Raw genomic sequence first — 20,191 nt, 5'->3', positions numbered from 1 at the left:
CTCCCATCAGTCTCTAAATGAACAATGGTCTCAGCACTGGGGAAATGTTCACACAAGCAGCAGGCGAGCATCTCTCTACCCTTTATTTATTCATCTTCAAAACCTCAGACATTCAACTAGGACAACTCTATAGTGAGGAGATTCTGAGTGTTTCTGAGATTCCACTAGAGATAAATTTTGACTGCTTTCTGTTTTAAGGGCTTGGTACATGAAGAAATCACAACTAATGCTTCCACTCTTGGGTGATTAATATCTCTGTTAAAGCATCATCAAAGGTGATATTTCAGTAGTAGAAAGTGTATTTTTATGTTAATATTTTCTGTTGATAATATTTTCAGTTCCTAATTTCAACAAATGTCATATTCATCACTAATTATGGCCTGATGGTCATCACTATAATATATAAAGATCAAATGCAAATGAGGAGTGACTTTTTTACCAGTTTAAAAAATGGTCTGAGAAACAGAATTAGAAAACAAATAGAAATGCATACAAATAAAAACACACAAATTTTTGTTTCATTTGGAAACAATTCATTGAAAAATTTTTGTGTTTCTACTTCAAGCTCAGACTGCAGACTGTAGCCAAAAGATACCTTAAAATATCCATGTGCATTATTTCTCTGTCCCAACCAAAACGTGGTGCCCAGAGGCAAGTCTGTAGAAGGCATTTCCACCACTCGTTCATAGATTCTGAAAGATGAAATAGCAGAAAAGGCTGTGAGCCTGCAAGCACCTCCTAGACTCTCCCAGTTCTTGAAATGAGAAGGATTCACTTACTTATTGCAATCGATGTGTAAAATTAAATGGGAGGCACTGATGGCTAAGGAAAGCTTGTGCCACTTGGCATCAGCCAGAATATAAGGAAACACTTCTGTGTGGGGTCGGTGAGTGCCAGAGCGGTAATGCAGTCGGATCTCATTCCGATGGCCACTGCTTTCCAGTTCCAAGTACCTTCAGAGAAAAGAGCCACACGGGACATGTCAAAGATAAAGCTCAACAATGGCTGCGTTAGCCTCAATATCCAGAGAGATGAGGCAGACCCACAGGTTCTAGTCCCCTACAAAGGCAACCAGACATTCCAATTAAAGGTTACGCTCTTCTTACAGTGTGTAAAATGTGTGTACAAATTGGAATGCTTTCATCATTTTCTGCTTAGAAGAATTATCCAGAGTGTCTATATTGGTCTGGAGATTTCTTCAAATAAATATTTTAAACTATGAAAAACAGAAGTATAACAGCAGGGAAGAGCAGAGCAAGAACACTGGAGCTAAAGGTTTAAGTAGGGATGGGAAATCGTAGCTGGGGGAGGGAGGGAGAAGGTCGGGAAGAAGGGGAGGAGTGTGCTGACTAAAACTAGGGCCATAGTGAGAAGCTTTATGGAAACCCACTAGTTTGTAATCTATATACATATGGATTATATATTATTTGTATAGATACTTAATACTAATGTGTTTCTGCATGTATGCATGTATGTATGTGTAAAGAGAAGTACCACCCCATTAGTGAGCAATCTTGCTCCCAGAAGACATGGGGTATCGAGTGAAAGTCTCAGTGAGATATACGTGCCCTTCTTATGAGTTACTGGTCAGGGAGGGCCCAGAGACACCAAAAACAACATGAGGTATGCCGTAGTAAGACTAGATGGTAAGACCTTATTGCAGAAGACACCACACACTGTTTCAATTCCAAGACACAGACAAATCTATTTTTAACTGAAAATCTCCCCATTGGCTGGATTCCAGAGTACCAGGTACTATGGAGGCTGCTGAGGAAGAAACGACATCACCCAGTGCTGGACTCTGACTACTATGGAATGCATACATCAGACAAGATGAGCCCACTGTGTGCTAGTGGCTGGACTGTTAATGACCCAATTGCTCTCTTGATTAGATTTGAGGCTTGTGCCACAAGACAATGCCTGGTCATCATGGTCAAGAGTCAAGACTATGAAATTCGTAGGCCATGGGGAAAAATCTATTGCTGTTTAACTAAATGATCACGTTGTCAAACTGCCTTCTGAATATTTATGTTTGCATCCATAGACTTGTGTGGTCCTCAACCTTGGTCAAAGAAGCTTCTTCAGGACAGTGGATAGCAGTTAATGAGGAGACATGTTACTGTGCAAAGTAGTGAAAAAAAGTGAATGTGGGTGCCAGCCATAGGTAAGACAGCTAGCTATACCACCACCCCAGAGGCTCAGAAAGAGTCACAGAGTAGAGGACAGAAAGAAACAACTATAGAATGAGGGAGACTGCTGTGAAATTCTGTCTTCTGTCCATGATATGGCTCGTGCTCACATGAACTCACAGTAGCTGTTATTACCTCAAACAAGATCTCTGCAAGATAAATCCAGTAAGAAAATCCATAATGTAACATAGAAGAAAGAAATCGCATGGTGTCTCAGCCTAGACAAAAAACTGTAGGCAGCTAATCACTGCTGAGAGAGGGACCTCTTCTAATTCGCTATCCAATACGAAGTGGTCAATCCATCCTGAAATCATATGCTCACAAGCAACAAAAATGGACTCAGAAGGTTGTATGTGTATGCACATATGTGTATGTATACATATATAGCAATAATAATCAAAGAAAAATAATACATCAATTTGAGAGAGAGTAGAAGGATAAAGGAAGGTTTAGAAAGAGAAAAAAAGAAGGGGAAATTTATTAAAATTATATTTAATGTTTTAAAAGTCCAGAATGGAAGCAGGGTCTCCTGAGGCCTCATTCCTAGCTGAGGAACTATTTGGAATTGATGGCTGCTAGAAAGGAGAGAGTTGATTTTCTTTAGGATTTTGTTTCCCATGCTCTAGTGAATGACCTCACACCCATGCATATGTGGCAGCACTAACTGAGCCCAGTGGATTAAAAAATAAATAAGTAAATAAAACAGGAGGAAGTTAGGAGGAAGATTTGATGCAGAGTCTCATAGGATGATTGTGAATGACTGACAGGTAAATAACAGGGATGAACTCAGTGGCTGGCTCTTTGATCACCTTCCCCTGAGGGGGGAGCAGGCTTACCAGGCCACAGAGGAAGACAATGCAGCCAGTCCTGATGAGACCTGATAGGCTAGGGTCAGAGAGAAGGGGAGGAGGACCTCCTAACAGTGGACTGGGGGAGGGGCATGAGAGGAGAAGGAGGGAGGGCAGGATTGGGAGGGGATGAGGGAAGGGGATACAGCTGGGATACAAAGTGAATAAATAAATAAATAAATAAATAAATAAATAAAATGTAAATAAAAAGAAATTTTCAAAAATAAATATTTTTTTTTAATATTAATCACAGGTTATTTACTTTGTATCCCAGCCTTAGCCCTCTCCCTCATTCCCTCCCAATCCCACACTCTCTCCCTCCTCTCCTCCCTGTCCCTTTCCAAGTCCACTGCTAGGGGAGGTCCTCCTCCCCTTCCATCTGATCCTAGCTTATCAGGTATATTCAGGACTGACTGGCTGCAATGTCCTCCTCTGTGGCCTAGCAAGGCTGTTCCTCCCTCAGCACGGGGGGGGGGGGGGGGGGGAGGAAGTAAAGGAGCCAGTCATTGAGTTCATGTCAGAAATAGTTCCTGTTCCCTTTACTAGGGACACCAACTTGGATACTGAGCTACCATGGGCTACATCCTGGCAGAGGTTCTAAGTTATATCCATACATGGTCCTTGGTTGGAGAAACAGTCTCATAGAGGACCCTCGTGCCCTGATATATTTTGTCCTGTGGAGCTCCTGTCCTCTCCAGGTCATATTAACTCCCCCTAATAAAAAGTTTAAAACCAATAAGAAGAAAGAAGATGAGAAAATATCAAGTAGATTATCCAAAAGCCAAAAACTAAAACCTACTTTTTACAATTAGTTTTAATCACTACTATAAAAACTTTAGGAATTTATGACTAATGACTATTTTCATAAAAGTAAAAATGGAATTAGAATTATTAGCATACCCTCCACACAAGCATTTCATGGTGATAACATTCACAATCATTTCTTCTCTTAGTTTTTAAATATAAAATACAGTGTTAGAGATTACAGTGGCACAAATTACACACTATATCTATTCAGCAGGCAGCAGTAACTGCAAAGCAGCCAACAGACCAAACTGGGAGTGGGCTCCAAAACACCAGTGACTGTGTTTTTTAGGAAGAATGACAAGACCTCTAGTCTTACTGGTTCTTCAAAATGGCTTCATCCAGCAAACACAGTGTCTGGGCAGCTGCAGTTCATTAACTTCAGAGCAAGAAAGCCAGTGGTGGAGCAGGTGGGATTTCCCCTGGTGAGAGAAGACCCACTGGGCTCCTGAGGAGTCCAGTTAGTCCACGGGATCATACAGCTGGGATGAAGCACTGCAATTTCCTAAGAACACCCGTCCATTGAAGACCATGCCCACCAATCTGAGGAGGGCTCCTGCAAGGGCATCCAGCTTAGTACCACCACCAGCCCCAGGACTCCAGCAGGCACCAAAAATTACCATCCCATTCCAAAGACAACCAGATGTGTAAAGGTCAGGGTAAAAAACATAATCAACAGGGCTGGAGAGATGGCTCAGAGGTTAAGAGCACTGGCTGCTCTTCCAGAGGTCCTGAGTTCAATTCCCGGCAACCACATGGTGGCTCACAACCATCTATAGTGAGATCTGGTGCCCTCTTTTGGCCTGCAGGCACACATCCAGGCAGAATGCTGTATAAATAAATAAATCTAAAAAAAAAAAAAAACAAAAAACAAAAACAAAAAAACAAAACATAATAACATAATCAACAAAAGCCAAAGCAATATGATATCTTCAGAACCTTGTTATCCAAAGGCAAGTAGCCCTGGATACCCTAATAACACTGAAACTCAAGAAAATGACCTTAAATATATGCTTATGAAGATGATTACAGAAGAAACAAATAAAATCTATAAAGAAATGCAGGCAGATACAGTCAAAGAGATTGTGGCCTTTAGAAAGGAAATAATTAAATCACTGAAAGAAATAGAGGAAAGTTCAAACAATGAGGTGAAGGAATTGAATGAAAGACAGGAAATTACAAACAAGTAAAGGAAAACAACAAAATTTTCAAGATCGGAAGCTGGATATGAAAACAATAAAGAAAGCAAAAACTGCTGAAATATAGGAGAGGAAGAACTTAGGAAAGAAAACAGGAACTACAGAGGTAAGTGTCTCCAATAGAATATAAGAGATGGAAGAAAGAATCTCAGGTGTAGAAGATTCAATGGAAGAAAGTGGTAAATATAAAATTCCTGACACAAAACATCTGAAAAAAAGTCAAAGACACCATGAAAAGACAAAACCTAAGAAAAATAGGAATAAAGGAAAAGGAAAATTCCTGTCTCCAAGGACCAGAAAATATTTGCAACAAATTCATAGAACAAAATTTCCCCAATTAAAGAAAGAGATGCCTATAGACTTACAAGAGGCCTATAGAAGACTTAATAGATTAGACTAGAAAAGAAAATACTCCCACCACATAAGAATCAAAACACTAAATTTACAGAACAAAGAAAAAAATGTTAAAAGCTATATGGGAAAAGGGCTAAGTGATGTATAATTGCAAACTCATCAGGATCACACCTGACTTCTCAACAGAGACTATGAAAGATGTAGTAGGGCCTAGAAAGATGTCATGCAGAACCTAAGAGAACACAGATGTCAGCCCATACTACTACACCCAGCAAAACTCTCAATCATCATCAATGTAGAAAACCAGATATTCCATCTTTATCACTCTGCACTAAACTAAAGTCGAAGTGGATCAAAGACTTCAACATAAAACCAGACATACTAAATCTGTTAGAAGAAAGAGTGGTGAAGAGCCTTGATCTCATTGGCACAGGAGACAACTTCCTAAACAGAACACCAACAGCTCAGGCTCTAAGATCAACAATCAATAAATGGGACCTCATGAAACTGAAAAGCTTTTATAAAGCAAAGGACGTTGTCAACAGAACAAAATGACAGCGTACAGACTGGGAAAAGATCTTCACCAACCCCACATCCCATAGAGGGCTAATATCCAAAATATATAAAGAACTCAAAACAAAAACAAAAACAAAACTCCAACAAACCAAATAATCCATTTAAAAAATTGGGGTACAGAACTAAACTGAGAATTTTCAACAGAGGAATATCAATTGGTGGAGAAGCATTTAAAGAAATTCTCAGCATCCTTAGCGATCAGGGAAATACAAATCAAAATGATTCAGAGGCTCCATCTCACACCCATCAGAATGGCTAAGATCAAAAAACTCAGGTGACAGCCCATGCTGGCAAGGATGTGGAAATAGGGGAACACTTCTCTATGGCTGGTGGGAGTACAAACATGTACAACCACTATGGTAATCAATCTGGTGCTTTCTCAGACAACTGGGAATAGTGCTACTTCAAGACCCAGCTATACCACTCCTAGACGTATATCTGAAAGACGTCCCACACTGATATTTCCGCAACTATGTTCGTAGCAGCTTTACTTATAATAGCCAGAATCTGGAAACAACCTAGATGTCCCTCAACCTATGAGTGGATACAGAAATTGAGGTACATTTACACAATGAAATACTACTCAGCTAATAAAAACAAGGAAATCATGAAATTTGCAGGCAAGTGAATAGAACTAGAAAAGATCATCCCGAATGAGGTAATCCAGAACCAGAAAACCACACATGAAATATACTCAATTAAAAGCAGATATTAGCCATTTAATACAGGAAAACCATACTACACTCCACAGACCTAAAGCAGCTAAATAACAAGGAGGATCCTATGGAGGATGCTTAATTCTCATTTGGAAGGGCAAATAGAATAGACACCAACAGCAGTTAAAGAGAGGGAACAGGATAGGAGCTTCGCAAAGATGTCTTCTGATAGAATCCACCCAGCAGGGGATAGAAGCAGATGCTAAGACTCACAACCAAACATTGGGCAGAGCACAGTAAGTCAAAGGAAAGAGTCAGGGAATAGAAGGACCCAGGAGCTCCATAAGAATACCAACAGAGCCAACAAATCTGAGCCCATTGGGGCCTGCAGAAGCTGATGCACCAACAAAGAACCATGCATGAAGAGGACCTAGAATATCCTGCTCAGATGTAGACCATGTGAGTACCCTAGTAAGGGGATCCAGGTCTGTCTCTGACAGGAACTCTGTTGCCTGCTCTTTGATCACTTCCCCCTGGTGGAGGAGGGGCATTGCCAGGCCACAGAGGAAAAGGCTGAAAGCAGTTCTAATGACACTTGATAGGCTGGGCTCAGATGGTAAGGGAGGAAGGCTAACCCTTTCTGAGAAATAGGGGAGGGAAATAAGGGGAAGAGGGCTGGAGGGTGGGATCAAAGGAGACGAGGGAGGTGGTTACAAACAGAAGGTAACAAAAATAATTATAAAAAAACAAACTAAGAATAAAGTGTTAATCATTTTACTGTGTTGGACAGCACTGAAAGTTATTCTTATTTTCTACCTATAAACCAGCTTCTCTTCGTTCTCCCTTCCCTCGTATACTTTCCACTGTCTGGTAACCATTATTCTACTTTATACTCCTAAGCACTCAACTGTTTTAGCTTACACTTGTGAGAGAGAACACACATCAGTTGTCTTTTTACACCTGCATTTATTGCACTTAGTGTAGTGTCTTCCAGATCCATGCAAATGATCAGAATTCATTATTTTTATGACTAAGTAGTAGTCCATATGATATATATTAATCATATTTTCTTACTAATTCATGGGCACTTAAGCTGATTCATATCTTGCAAATGTAAACACTGCTGAAAAAGCCATAGAAGTGTAGATAATTTTCACACACCAACTCCTTCCTCTTTAGCCATGTCCTCAGTATCATGGTGGGGTATTTTTAGGAATGCCATATGGTTTTCCATGATGGATTAGTTGGTTTTTTTTTGTTTGTTTGTTTGTTTGTTTGTTTTTCACTCTCACTGAGTGTGTAACTTTCCTTTTTTCCATACTTGTTAACTTTGAAAAAAATAATCATACCTCATGGTAGTTTGGTGATACTGAACATTTTAAAGGTGATAATCTTATAAGGGTAGAGTTTATCTTATTATGTAATAACAACTACCCATTACCTTATCAATTCAACTAGCAGTTTTTTAAGAATAGAAAAGCATTTGTTTTGTAAAAGCAATGAACATCTGCAAACATACCAACCACTTCTAATACCTGTTAGCTCTCAACACATGGAGACAAGAGCCAAACTGCGGCAATCAGGCACCCTCCTCTAGAGAGTATCAGAACTACTACTTATATTGAAATCCTAAATTTGAGAACCATGATGGCTCACTGATCATGAAGAAGAAATCATCCCCTACAAACGGCCAACTCTTGGTCATTGGTGCATCTCCCAGAGGGCGCAGCTCTAAGTGGGTATACTAACTGCACTCGCTCCACATACGGGCTTTGACTCAAGGTTCTACTCGATCCCTCACTTAATCCTATGGCCTGGTCAGGTGGACCGGCCTGTCCCTGCCTCCATTTCCTCACATGTACAATGAAACTGCAGTATTATCCACAAAAAGTAGAATACCCCCACAGACGAAACACTCAGTAACGTTGACATTTTATTAGCCAACACCTTCCTAAAGTCTGCCTCTGGAAGTCAGATCTGGAAATATCAAGCAAACTAAATAAAGTTTTAGATCATTTTTATTTTTGAGATTATTATATAATTACATCATTTCTCTCTTCCTTTTCGTCCCTCCAAGTCCTCTAATATAGCCCTCTATGCTTTCTTTCAAAACCATGGCCTCTGAGGGAAGGAGGGTGGGGTTGGGAGGGTACTAAGGAGGGAGGGGCTACAGCTTAGCTACAAAGTGAATAAACTGTAATCAATAAGACAATAAATACATTATAAAAAACCATGGCCACTTTTTTCCTTATTTTATACCTATATGTATATGTATACCTGCTCAGTCTGTATAATGTTATTTGCATGTATGTTTTCAGGGCTGATGATTTCATGTCAGATAACCAGTTAGTGTGCCCTTCCGGGAGAAGACTATTTCTCCTGCTCCCAGCATTCCTTAGTCACCTGTACCTCTTTTAAGTGAGAACATGTATTGACCAGGACACAAAAGCTAGAGACAGAAAAAGAAGAACAATCCACTCAGAGAAAAGCTGGCCACAGTGGTAGGAGGGGCTGTAGCAAGACAGTAAAATATAACAAATAAAAAGAAAGGCAGTGGTTCGACAGACACACAAACATTGTGATGTTGTGTGCCGGCCATTCCATATAGTGGAAAACTATATCCCCTAGCTGTTTCCAGCAGTCCCCTCAGATGTTAGCGAGATGAAAAGGGAATGCACATTGATTGGCATCCTTTATAAAAACCACATTGACCCTAATCTGTGAGTCTGTTTGCTTTTAATGATATTTGGTCATAAGCAAGGCAGAATAATTCAGAAATTTAAGAGACCATGGTGGAATCTAAATAATATTTCCACTGTACTAAACAGGTACTAAATGGGAGAGTTAAAATTCTCTCTAAGCTTTAATCTCCTTCCCTATTAAATGGGGATGATATGAGCAGAAACTTCATATAATTGCTAACAAAATTAAATTGAATATGATCAAATATGTATATTGTGTGGTTCTGGACAAGGAATAAACGATGTGCACACATCACTGGAATGATTTACAGTCCCTATGGCGTGCACTCGCTTCCTATGGAAACACCATGGAATCCTCATCCTGGATTGTTTCTTAAATAAATGTGACTCTCTGTAACACAAAGTATTTTAATAAGAATCTACCCAAATAATGACACTACAGATTCATCAATATTCCCATTAAAACAGTCATCCAGATTGCTTTAATACATCCTGTAACTACTTCTTTAGGCACTTTAGTTTTAATAAAAAGACCTTTCTAATAGGAAAGCATAGAGAAAAAAAAAGCTTTTTTAAAAAATGAGTTGTTAGTTTAATTATTTTTGCAAATATATATCTACGTGGCGTGCACTGAGAATGTGACCTTGAACAAGAGCAGCTATACCGGATGTTTAGAGATCCCCAACAATAAATAAATGCATGATGAAACTTAAGTTTAGTCTCATTTCACAGTCACAGAGAACAGGATTCTGGAAGTCTTGCTGCATCAAGAGGAGCAAGCGGTGAGGACAACGTTTCATGGATAAGATATCAGGGAGCCACAGCTGTAGTACCAAGAGAGAAGATCAGTAGCAACTCCAATTAACTCACAAATGAAGACCCAGCACTCAATATCCCGGCTTTAGTGACAACCTCTCCATCACATTACCCTATATAATAAATGGGAAAATGGACACACATGAAATTGAGACAATCTATTACTATTAATAATGAGGCCAACAAGACACCAAGTAATTCTAAAATCCAAAGGGTTGAAAGAGACCCTGCAGTGAAGATCTGGGTGAATGGATGCTGTCAGTGTGGGCACAGCCATGACAAGGACCCACAGCCTCAGGCTCATATGGATGGCAAGACTAACCTCAGGGTCCAGTGTATGTGCAGTAAATGTCCTCCTCAGCTTTCTCTCACTGCCCACGCCCACAAGGATATTTCTCTCCTGAAGACTGCTCCCTTAGAGAAATTGTTCCTACCAAGATTAGCCAAACCTATCCCTTTGATCCAGCTGAATGCATAGAAAATCTGCTTTCTTGTTTATCTGGATGCAGTAGTAACACCTCCTTGTTTAGCTATGTTCAATAATCCCACTTCCCTGTTCAAAGGCACATGATAAATCCACTGAGAGTGTGGAGGATTAGGGAACTGCTGTAGTTTCTCCAGAAAAAAAAAAAACAAAAAAAAAAAAAACAAAAAACCAAGGCCACCCAATCTGGTCCTAGCTTTCTGTTCATGTGTCTGTCCTTCTGTCTGCTCATCTGTCTGTCTTCATTCTCTCACCACACCATTAGGTCCACTCATGAAGCCTTAATGAACACTGCATAGGACCATCTGGAGGGAACATCAAAGTCAGCTAAAGACATCACAAGAGCAAGTTCTCAGCACAAAGGAGATTTGTTTGCCCTAGAAGAACAAAGGGCAGGGCTAGGAGATAGTGGACAAGGGAGAAGAGGAAAGGAACAAGGATTGGGAAGCATGGGAGCAAGGGAGAGGGGTAATGGGTAGATGCCACTGGGGAGGGGGTGGACAAAGGACTGTCTGGATAGAGAGAAGACAGTCATGGCTCATAGGAAAATGGCAGTTCATAAAGGTAAAGGGCAAACTGCATGTTAGGATGAGGTGTTTAATTTCAACTGGGAATGTAAACAAGGTGAGCCAAAGTAGGCTTTTGATTGTTGGACTTCAATACTTTGATAGCTGGACCTTGGTGTTCAGCCTCAGGAGGAGAAATTGGCCAAATAAGGAAATAGACCTTGGGGCTGGCCTTAGGAATGTAATCTACTGGCTTTTAGAGAGGCAGAGGGAATGGGGGAGAAGGTCAAGGCCTGCCGGAGACATCCTTGCCATACTGGCTGAGCCCCTTCACCATCCCTTTGATCTTGGAGAGTAGGGGATGTCATGGCAGTGTGTGTGTTTTTAAAGCATCCACTTGAGAAAGGTTTTGTGCAAAGACTGAAAAAGAACAGGTGTAACACTAACACTAAATGGGGTGAATCACAGCACAGTGACAGCCACAAGCATTTAGGATTTAAGCAGCTGGATAAAAAGTAGCAACCACTTGATCCATCAAACATATGAAAGAAAGCAGACATGAGGCTGGAGTAACCAACAAAGCTATCAAGAGAGGGTAGGCCAGAAAGAATGTGAACTGATAGGGAGATAAATATAGTCAAAGTACACAGTTTCCTTATATAAAAATGTCTCTATGACTCCTATGACTATGTATAATTGACGCATGTCAATAAAAAGTTGGGAAACACAGGTAGCAACTGCTTGAAAGCAAGCCCTCTTATTTGCCTCTACTCTGCTGTCACTAAGAGCAAACAAGACAAAACGAGACAAGACAGGGAGGGAATTGCTTCAAAAAAGTACGGGCTGTGGAAGGCTGGACACACAACGCACTGTTGTGAGGATAAAAAGAGATACTGGGAAGCACAAAGCTTCTCTGATGGCCTAAAAACACATGTATACACGTGTGCAAAAATACGGCTGTGAATTATACGAGGGAGTTCACAAATTTGATGACGTACATTTGTAGACTCCAAGCTAAATATTTATGCCTTATAGGAAGAAAGAGTAGGAGACAAGGTGAATGGCTATCTGCAGAACACTTGACATGTGCGCTTGTGTGAGTGTGAGTGCACACACACAAATAAACATACTTACACATGCATGAATAATATACATAAACATTCTTATGCAAACACACATACCCCACAATTTTGTGATCTAAAATGACAGGTTAGAATTAACTTCAGAAAACATGCAAACACAGGAGGAAGAGCGTAACACTACTTCTCAGTCAGGGTTACTATTGTTGCCATAAACACCACCCTCCAAGCAGCTTGTGGAGAAAATGGCTTATGTGGCTCATGTTTCCACATCACTGTCCATCTTTGGTGGAAGTAGGACAGGAACTCAAACAGGGCAGAAACCTGGAGGCAGGGGCCGATGCAGAGGCCATGGAGGGTGCTGCTTACTGGCTTGCTCCTCAGGGCTTGTTCAGCCTGCTTTCTTACAGAACCCAGGACCACCAGTTTAGGGATGGCACCACCCACAATGGCCTAGGCCCTCCCATGTCAATCACTGATTTAAAATCTGCCCTACAGGCTCAGTTATGGAGGCAGCTTCGCAGTTGAGGTCCCCTCCTTTCACATGACTCTAGCTTGTGTCAAATTGACAGGAGACCAGCCAGCACGCTACTCAAAGTCTTGGTGCCTCCATAACTGAGCTGTACCACACCTTTAATCCTGGTGCTCTGGGTATAGAGACAGGCAGAGATATATGTGAGATCAAGGCCAGCTTGATCCACTTAGTGAGTTCCTGGACAGCCAGAGTTACATAGAAAGATCTTGTCTCAAAACAGAAACAAAAAGGGATTACTAATGGTGTCATTAAGAAGAAAATATCATTTTCATTTTCAACAAAAGTGCTTTGATACATGTTTCTCTGTGCACTTGTGCAATTATTATCTTGGAATAAATTATCAAAAAAATAAATTCAAATGTCACACTCATTTCAAGGGATTGGTTACATCCACCCCTTCATTAATCCAGTCAACAATTTTTACTGCTTATTTTCTTATAGGTCACTTGTGGTTACTGAAAATACAGAAGTAAACTAGAGGCATGAAAGAAACCTGTCAAATTATATTAAAATAAATAAGAACATTTTACAAAGTAAACAGGTGTTTTTAAAAAAAATCTGTGGAAAGTGAGATAGGGAAGGAAGAATGTAGGACTGAGTGAAGACACGGAACACAGGAAGCCAGGCAAAGCCATGCAAAGACAGTGATGTCTAGTGAGATCCTGGAGACCAATGACCCTGAGGGCGTCGGAAGCCTCATGAGCTCAAGGAACAAAAATTAAGCCAGGGCAGCTACAGAGGGTACAGCACAGTAAAAATTTAGGTAGAATGGTACAGGGTAGCAGGGAGGCAGGCCGCTTAGGGAACACAGTCTAATATGGTGACTGTACTGGGAGCGCTCGGGCTTTGTTGTCATTACATCATAGAGATGCAGAGAAGTTACAAGGGACTGAGCCTGAAGTTAACTCTGGGGATTTCTTGTGCTAGGGAAGGTGTGAAGAACAGACAAACAAACTCTAGAAACATTAGAGAGCAATAAGGCTTTTTTCAGAATTAATATTCAGGTGAAAGAAGGGTGAGTGAGGAAAACTGTTCTGGGGCTTAGTCTGAGCCCGGAAAAGCAAATGGCTGCCCTTCAGGAACGGAAAAGACTCAAGCGAGTTTGCGGAAAAGTGATGATCTGAGTGTCACAGCTGCATCAATCTAAGATCCAGGGGAAGATGAGGAGCTCACAGGATATGTAAGTCTGCAGAGCAGCGACATCACCCAAAGCCAGAGGAGAAAGTATGAAACTTATTTCAAAGGGATGGGATTTAAAACCAATTGGCAGGACGAATTCCACCAAGGAAAGGATACAGCCAGGCCTGCAAGCACTGAAGAGGTAGAGGGAATCATCAGCCTAGCGGAGTGTTGCCCAGAGTTCATAGCATAAGACTTGGAATTGAGAACAGAGATACTGTGCTGACTTAGACGACAGTAGTAGAGCTGTGCCTGACTGGAATGAACCCAGTAAAAAGCAAGGGGAGGCACACTGGGGACAGCTAAAAGGGATGAATGGATGTCAACAGGAGGGTGGGTTTTATTGCTTTGAAAATATTTATATACTAGAAGAGAAAATTAAAACGCTGGAAAGGATGTGTAGTCCGGAAGCACTGTCCTTGAGACAGGATGGAATCTGCCCTACACCTGCAGAGCCAGCCTTTGTGAGGGTCATGGATGGGAACTGCAAATAAACCCTCCAGGAAGCAGGAAAGACACTCCGGCTACAGTAAGCAGCAGGGGTAGCTTTGGTACCTCGCTTTTGATTTCCTTTAGGACTCAATTCATCCCACAAAGCGAGGACACATGGGGACACATGGGTTCATGGTGCGAAGGTCATGCTGTGAAGATGTGTCTAGGCTGAGAGAGCAAATGGTCTAAAACGTGAAGCATTAAGGATGTGTTTGCAAGCAGACGGTGCACTAAGATCAGTCAGTAGGGGTCAGCCACAAGAGTACAACTGAGGCAGAGAGGGGGGATTACCAAACAAGTACTAAATTCACAATTCCCAAATTCACAGTTAATATTTTGAATATGTGTGGATGGGAGATGTAAATATTTAAATTTGTTTCCTTCCAATTTAAAAGAGACTGATTGCTTATTTAAAAGTCCCGTTTCTTTATATTTATAAACTAAAACTTGCTTTTATACTCCACCGTTTTTACCCTTCAATCTGTGTGTGCATCTCTTCTGCTGATGTAGCTTTCTTTTGCAGAGAATATTATTTGGTCTTTTCTTTTTTGAATTCATATAACCAACTTGTGCTTTTTAACAAAGTGATTTAAAGCACCTTAGTTTAGTTGTCATTCAAAGGAATACCCTTAAGTATATCATTTTGATTCTCTTCTAGTTGTTTTGAACAGTTTTTGGATCTTTTGCTCCTATCATCTTTATGTATGTTACTTCAGTTTTTCTATTTCGTGGCATGGGACTCCCTCAAGTATCTTTTGTATGGCTGGTCTGCTGATGTTAATTTCCATTGCTTTTTCTTTCCTTGGAAAGTCATTACTTCTTTAATTTTGAAGGGTAGCCTTGCTGGAAATAGAAAACTGAGCTGGTGTTTAACCATTCAGGACTTGAGATCCAACATTTCTGGCCTAGATGGGTACCTGCTACGAAATCTGCTCTTAGTCAAGGAGGGCTGGCCTTAAATGTGACAGTTTTTCTCTTGAAGGTTTTAAAATGTGTCTTTGTCTCTTACTTTCAACAGTTTGACCATAACATAACAAAGCAAGGACACCTTCTTATCCTGGGTATTTAAGTGTCTATAGGCTTCCTATACCTGGATGGCTACCCCATTCCTGAGATTAGGGACATTTTTCTGCTATGATTTCATTTAACATGTCTCCTGCTACCTTGCTGTTTATTTCTTCCCTTTGGATATGCTGATGAAAAAGGCATTTTACAATGGTATCCCAGAGGTTTTGGATGTTCTTCTTATCATTTTTTTTTCTTTATGAAAAAGATATCTGCAAAACCTGTCTTTGAGCTCTGATACTCTTTCTTCTATGATATAAACTATCCTTGACGCTCTCAGATGAATTTTTAACCTGTCTTCCTGAACTCTTCACTTCTAAAATCTCTTGCTCCTATGCTGGGGCTATAGCTCTGAGTCCCAGCACACAGGAGATCTTAGGATTGGTCCTTAGTACTGACAAACAACAACAGCAGCAAAACCATGATGTTTTCTATCTCTTTCCAGATTGCTCATTCGCATCTTTCATTGTCTTCTTAATTTCATTTAACTACATGCATTTGTTTGGAACTCACTGACATTAAAAAATAAAATCATTCTTTTAGTTGCATGTGGTGGTGCACACCTTTAATCCCAGTCCTCAATGAGGCAAACACAGGCATGTCTCCATGAGTTCTAGACCAGCCTGGTCTACACAGCTTGCTCTGGGCCAGCCAAGGCCAACAGTGAGATCCGGTCTTTGAAAACACAAGAACAAACATTCTTTTGAATTCACCAGGATTTCTCTGGTGTCTTTGAAGTCTGTTTCTAGAAGTAATGATGTTGAGGTAAAGTCATTCACATTTTTCATATTTCTTGTGTCCCTGTGTTAAGATTGCATATCCCATACTGTCTTGTCTTAATCACCTTGGTTATTGATTGGCTTTCCTAAGGAACCATCTCTTGGTTATTTTTTGATTCCCTGAAATGAATCATTATTGTCTCTGTATATTCAAATTCATGCTCATCTTATGACTACCTTATTTTAAAACAATTGTCACATTTTATGAGTCTAAAACCTGACAAGAACATTAAAAGAGGTGAAAATTTTAAACTAATCTCTTTTATAAAAAAAAAAAAACAGTTATATGAGGCTTAAGCAATGTTAGCAGATATACTCTATTCATACGTAAAGAAAAGAGCCAGAAGGGGTTAAACCAGAAAAGTTTACATTTCAAAGGCATTCAGTGTAATTCATCAAACACTGAGAGTGAGGAAAATTAGTTTTAATCAGTAGAAATACACTTGACAAAATTTAAACACATTAATATATTTTAAATGTTGGTAAGTAAACATGAAGTTCTTTCATATGGGATGAAGTACATAAACACAAACAAAAATGTGCCAGTAACTGGAACATATAATCAGTGTTGGAATGTCCAAAGCAAGTCCCACAAGGCGTGGAACCATGATGTCATTCAGTGTTGGAATGTCAAAAGCAAGTCCCACAAGGCATGGAACAATGATGTCATTCAGCTCATTTCCAGTCTATTCTAAATTAGAGTTCTTGGTGACTAGTAAAAGTACTGGGTGTCTGTCTTTCTAGGGATGCTCCTCTCCTCATGTTGTACCGAAGGGAGGATAAGGATGTTGACCAATGACTTACACTAGATTTTGACTTTTTTGACTTCTCTTGGGATCCCAGTCCTTGTAATGGGTTGCCTCACCCATCCTGCAAACAAGGGTTTGTGCCTTGTTTTATTATATCTGCTTATGCTATGTTAGTTTGATGTCCCTGGGAGGCCTGATATTTTATAGGGGGAAACAAGTAAGGGGCAGTGGATTTGGGGGAGAGGGGAAGTGGGGAGCCTAGGAGAAATGGAAGGAGGAGAAGCTTCAGTCAAGATGTATTGTATGAGAGAATAAATAACTTTTTTAAAAGATAAAAGAATTGTAAAGAAATAAATATCACCATCTTATTGGTAGTTAATATGAGTATTAAGTTGGAAGATAAACTTCTACAAATAAACCGCTAGAATTAGTAAAGAAGTTAACAAGTGTGGTAGATTGAATATTAATGTGCAAAACTCAGTTGTAATAAGTAAATATAAAATGAAATCCTAAACAATGCCAATTAAGATAACAGCAGAACAAAATTTCCAAGAATAAATGCAACTTAAAATGTATAATAACTTATAAAAACTTTAAAATATTTCTGAAAAAATTATGAAATATCTCCTATAAACAATGCTCATCCCAATCTATGTATAGATTTCTTAAGATCCCAACCACAATCCAAGCTGATTCTAAAATTTGAATAAAATGTGAAAAACTAGAAATACATACAATAATCTGTAAAAACTAACAAAATATATAGGATCGTCCTCTCAAAAATTATTGTAAATTATAAAACTATAATAATTAAAGTTATGTGACACGGACTCATGTATGACTTCTAAAACCACAGTAATTTAAAACTATATAATGATTTTAGAATATGTGACTATAAATAACCTAATTAGAAGATAGAAACAATATTTTTCAGAGACAATCTCTTCTGGGATAAGCTTGATCTTGGAATTCTTCAGCTTTGGAAGTGAATTGTGGGCAGAATGTGGAGGAGTTTAGAAACTCAGCTTTTTAAAAAACCCTCGAATGCTGTTAGCAGAGCTCAATGGGATATTCTGACAGGATCTGGGAAGATGAAAATACTGAGAAGTGTAGACACTGAAGCCTCACTCATGAAGTTCAGAGGGGAATAAGGACTTTTATTCTATTCTAACACCTGGAGCCGTTCATGAGTTCTTCTTGGAGAAGAAATGGCTCCAGGCAGCTTCTGTTCCTGAGAACCTGAGCAAAAAGAATTTGAAGCCAATGGACTTCCAGGAGGCATCTGCTAAGGGAAGTGCTTCCACGCGTCAGTACACAAAAGCTTTTCCTGCTGCGACTTCTCTGCTCTAGCGGACTGAGGCTCTGAACTATGAGCCAAAGTAAAAATTTCCTCCATGACGCTGGTTTCCTGAGGTGTTTTATCTCAGCAACAAGGAACGCAGCTAAGAAAGCAGGTGTCTCTTGAGGTATGCCAGGCTGAGAAAGCATCACCTTCATCTTCTTCCCAAACTCTGGTATCTTACTATGCCTTTTCAATGGACAGCATTCTTACTTCAGAAATGGCCATAATTTCATTCGTGACCTTTGGATTCACACATTACACAAGGAAAATCAGAGACTGGTTTAACTACTTCCATACAAACACTGCTGTCATTATTCTCTGAAACTTCAAGAATACACCTATGTGTTGTGATACAGTCATGAAATACTTATGATGGTAAGAAATGTAACTATATATATATATATATCATTTTATTTTTGTTGAGAAACAAAAATCCTATGCAAACATTCATTTTGAATACTGACGTGAAAAAAGGATTTTCCCCCTGTAATGAATAGGATTCTGCAGAGAGGAAGTGCAATAATGTGTATTTCTGCTCAAATTATATTTCAAAATAATTTACTAATATGGCAGGCTCACTTCGCTACGAAAGGATCTAGAAAAAGACATTGAGAGGCAGACTCATGGCCTATAAGGTAATGAATGACCTGCTCATCGAGGAAGAACTAAGTTAATCCTTCAGTCACATATGATATATTATGCACTTGTTGCTCTAAAATGTGTTGTGTGTCTCTGTGTGGGTGTATGGGTGTGTCTACAAGAGTGGTATACATAGGAAAGGGGTATGAATGTCTGGCCGATGACATAGAGGCCAGACTCTAAGAGCATTTCTCTACAGCTCTATAGCTTATATATTAGGAGACAGAGTCCCCACTGAGATTTTTGCTCACCCCTCCCAGCAAGCTCCCAGAATTCACTTGTCTTTGTGCCCAGTGATGGAGTTATGGGTATGTGTCAATGCACCTGGCTTTTTCATGAATGTTGTAGTCCTGGACTCAAGTCTGGATGCTTGTGCCACAAGCACTTACTCTCTGAGCCATCTTTCCAGTCTGCTAACAGTTATGCTTGAAATTAAAGAGCTGGGTAATCCTTTAAAAACAAGTCTATACATACAGTAAATACTATTATAGTTTCGGATGAATTCAGAGGGCATGTGTGTGAGTGCACGTGTCTGTTGCCTTCAAGAGGACGCACTAATATTCTCCTCAATTTTCAGATGCTTAAGTAGTTTTACAGATCTAAGTGTATACTTGCAATTCCACTCTCACAGACCATTTAAAAGAGAAAAATGAGCTTCCCCCAATGGGAGCTTCCCATCTTCACCTTCACCTGAGCAGCTGATGCTCTGGGTGAAAGATCTACCTGGAGTGATGAAGATGCTGGGTGCACCAAAAGCCCAGGCAGCATGCTCTCCTCAGCTCACAGTTTGCTTTCCTGGGTCCTAAGAGTCGACGGTGATCTGTTAGGCCACTGAACATGAGTTGTAAGGGGTCCTTGGCAGCTTTGCAGGAAACACATTCTGAAACTGCAGTGGGTAACGAGCTCTGGCACATGGGCAAGCCAGGCAGGTATCATGAGAGAGCCATGAAAAGGAACAGCACTGGGGAGAAGACACTATCAGTGCTGAGCACTGCCTTGTGACATGTTTCATGGGCCACCCATCATCCCCTTTGGTTCAGGTGAAGGAGTCAGAGCAGAAGGCAACAGATGTCCTGGGCTACTCCCTGAGTGGCTTCTTGCTACTGGGCCCTGGTATTACCTAAGAGTTCTCAAGCAGCTTAAATAGGTACAGGACATCCTCAGCTACAGAAAAGAAAACCAATCTGGCCCTAGATTC

At 40.1% G+C, this 20,191-nt stretch overlaps 1 protein-coding gene across 2 annotated transcripts in view; it reads right to left on the bottom strand.

Annotated features, from left to right (window-relative positions):
- The window catches only part of Nell2 (neural EGFL like 2), a 293,369-nt gene that overhangs the window by 199,640 nt on the left and 73,538 nt on the right, over window positions 1–20,191 (bottom strand). For both annotated transcript variants that reach the window (XM_060388752.1, XM_060388751.1), the window contains exons 5-6: window positions 780–953; window positions 596–692 (exon numbers count right to left, since the gene is read on the bottom strand). In XM_060388752.1, coding sequence (XP_060244735.1) covers window positions 596–692; window positions 780–953 — 271 coding nt within the window. The remainder of the gene's footprint in view (window positions 1–595; window positions 693–779; window positions 954–20,191) is intronic.

This window comes from Meriones unguiculatus, chromosome 8, assembly GCF_030254825.1.
Source record: "Meriones unguiculatus strain TT.TT164.6M chromosome 8, Bangor_MerUng_6.1, whole genome shotgun sequence".
In the NCBI taxonomy this organism is placed as follows: Eukaryota; Metazoa; Chordata; class Mammalia; order Rodentia; family Muridae; genus Meriones; species Meriones unguiculatus.
Note: the sequence above shows the minus strand (reverse complement) of the source record. Positions and strands in the feature narration are given on the sequence as shown.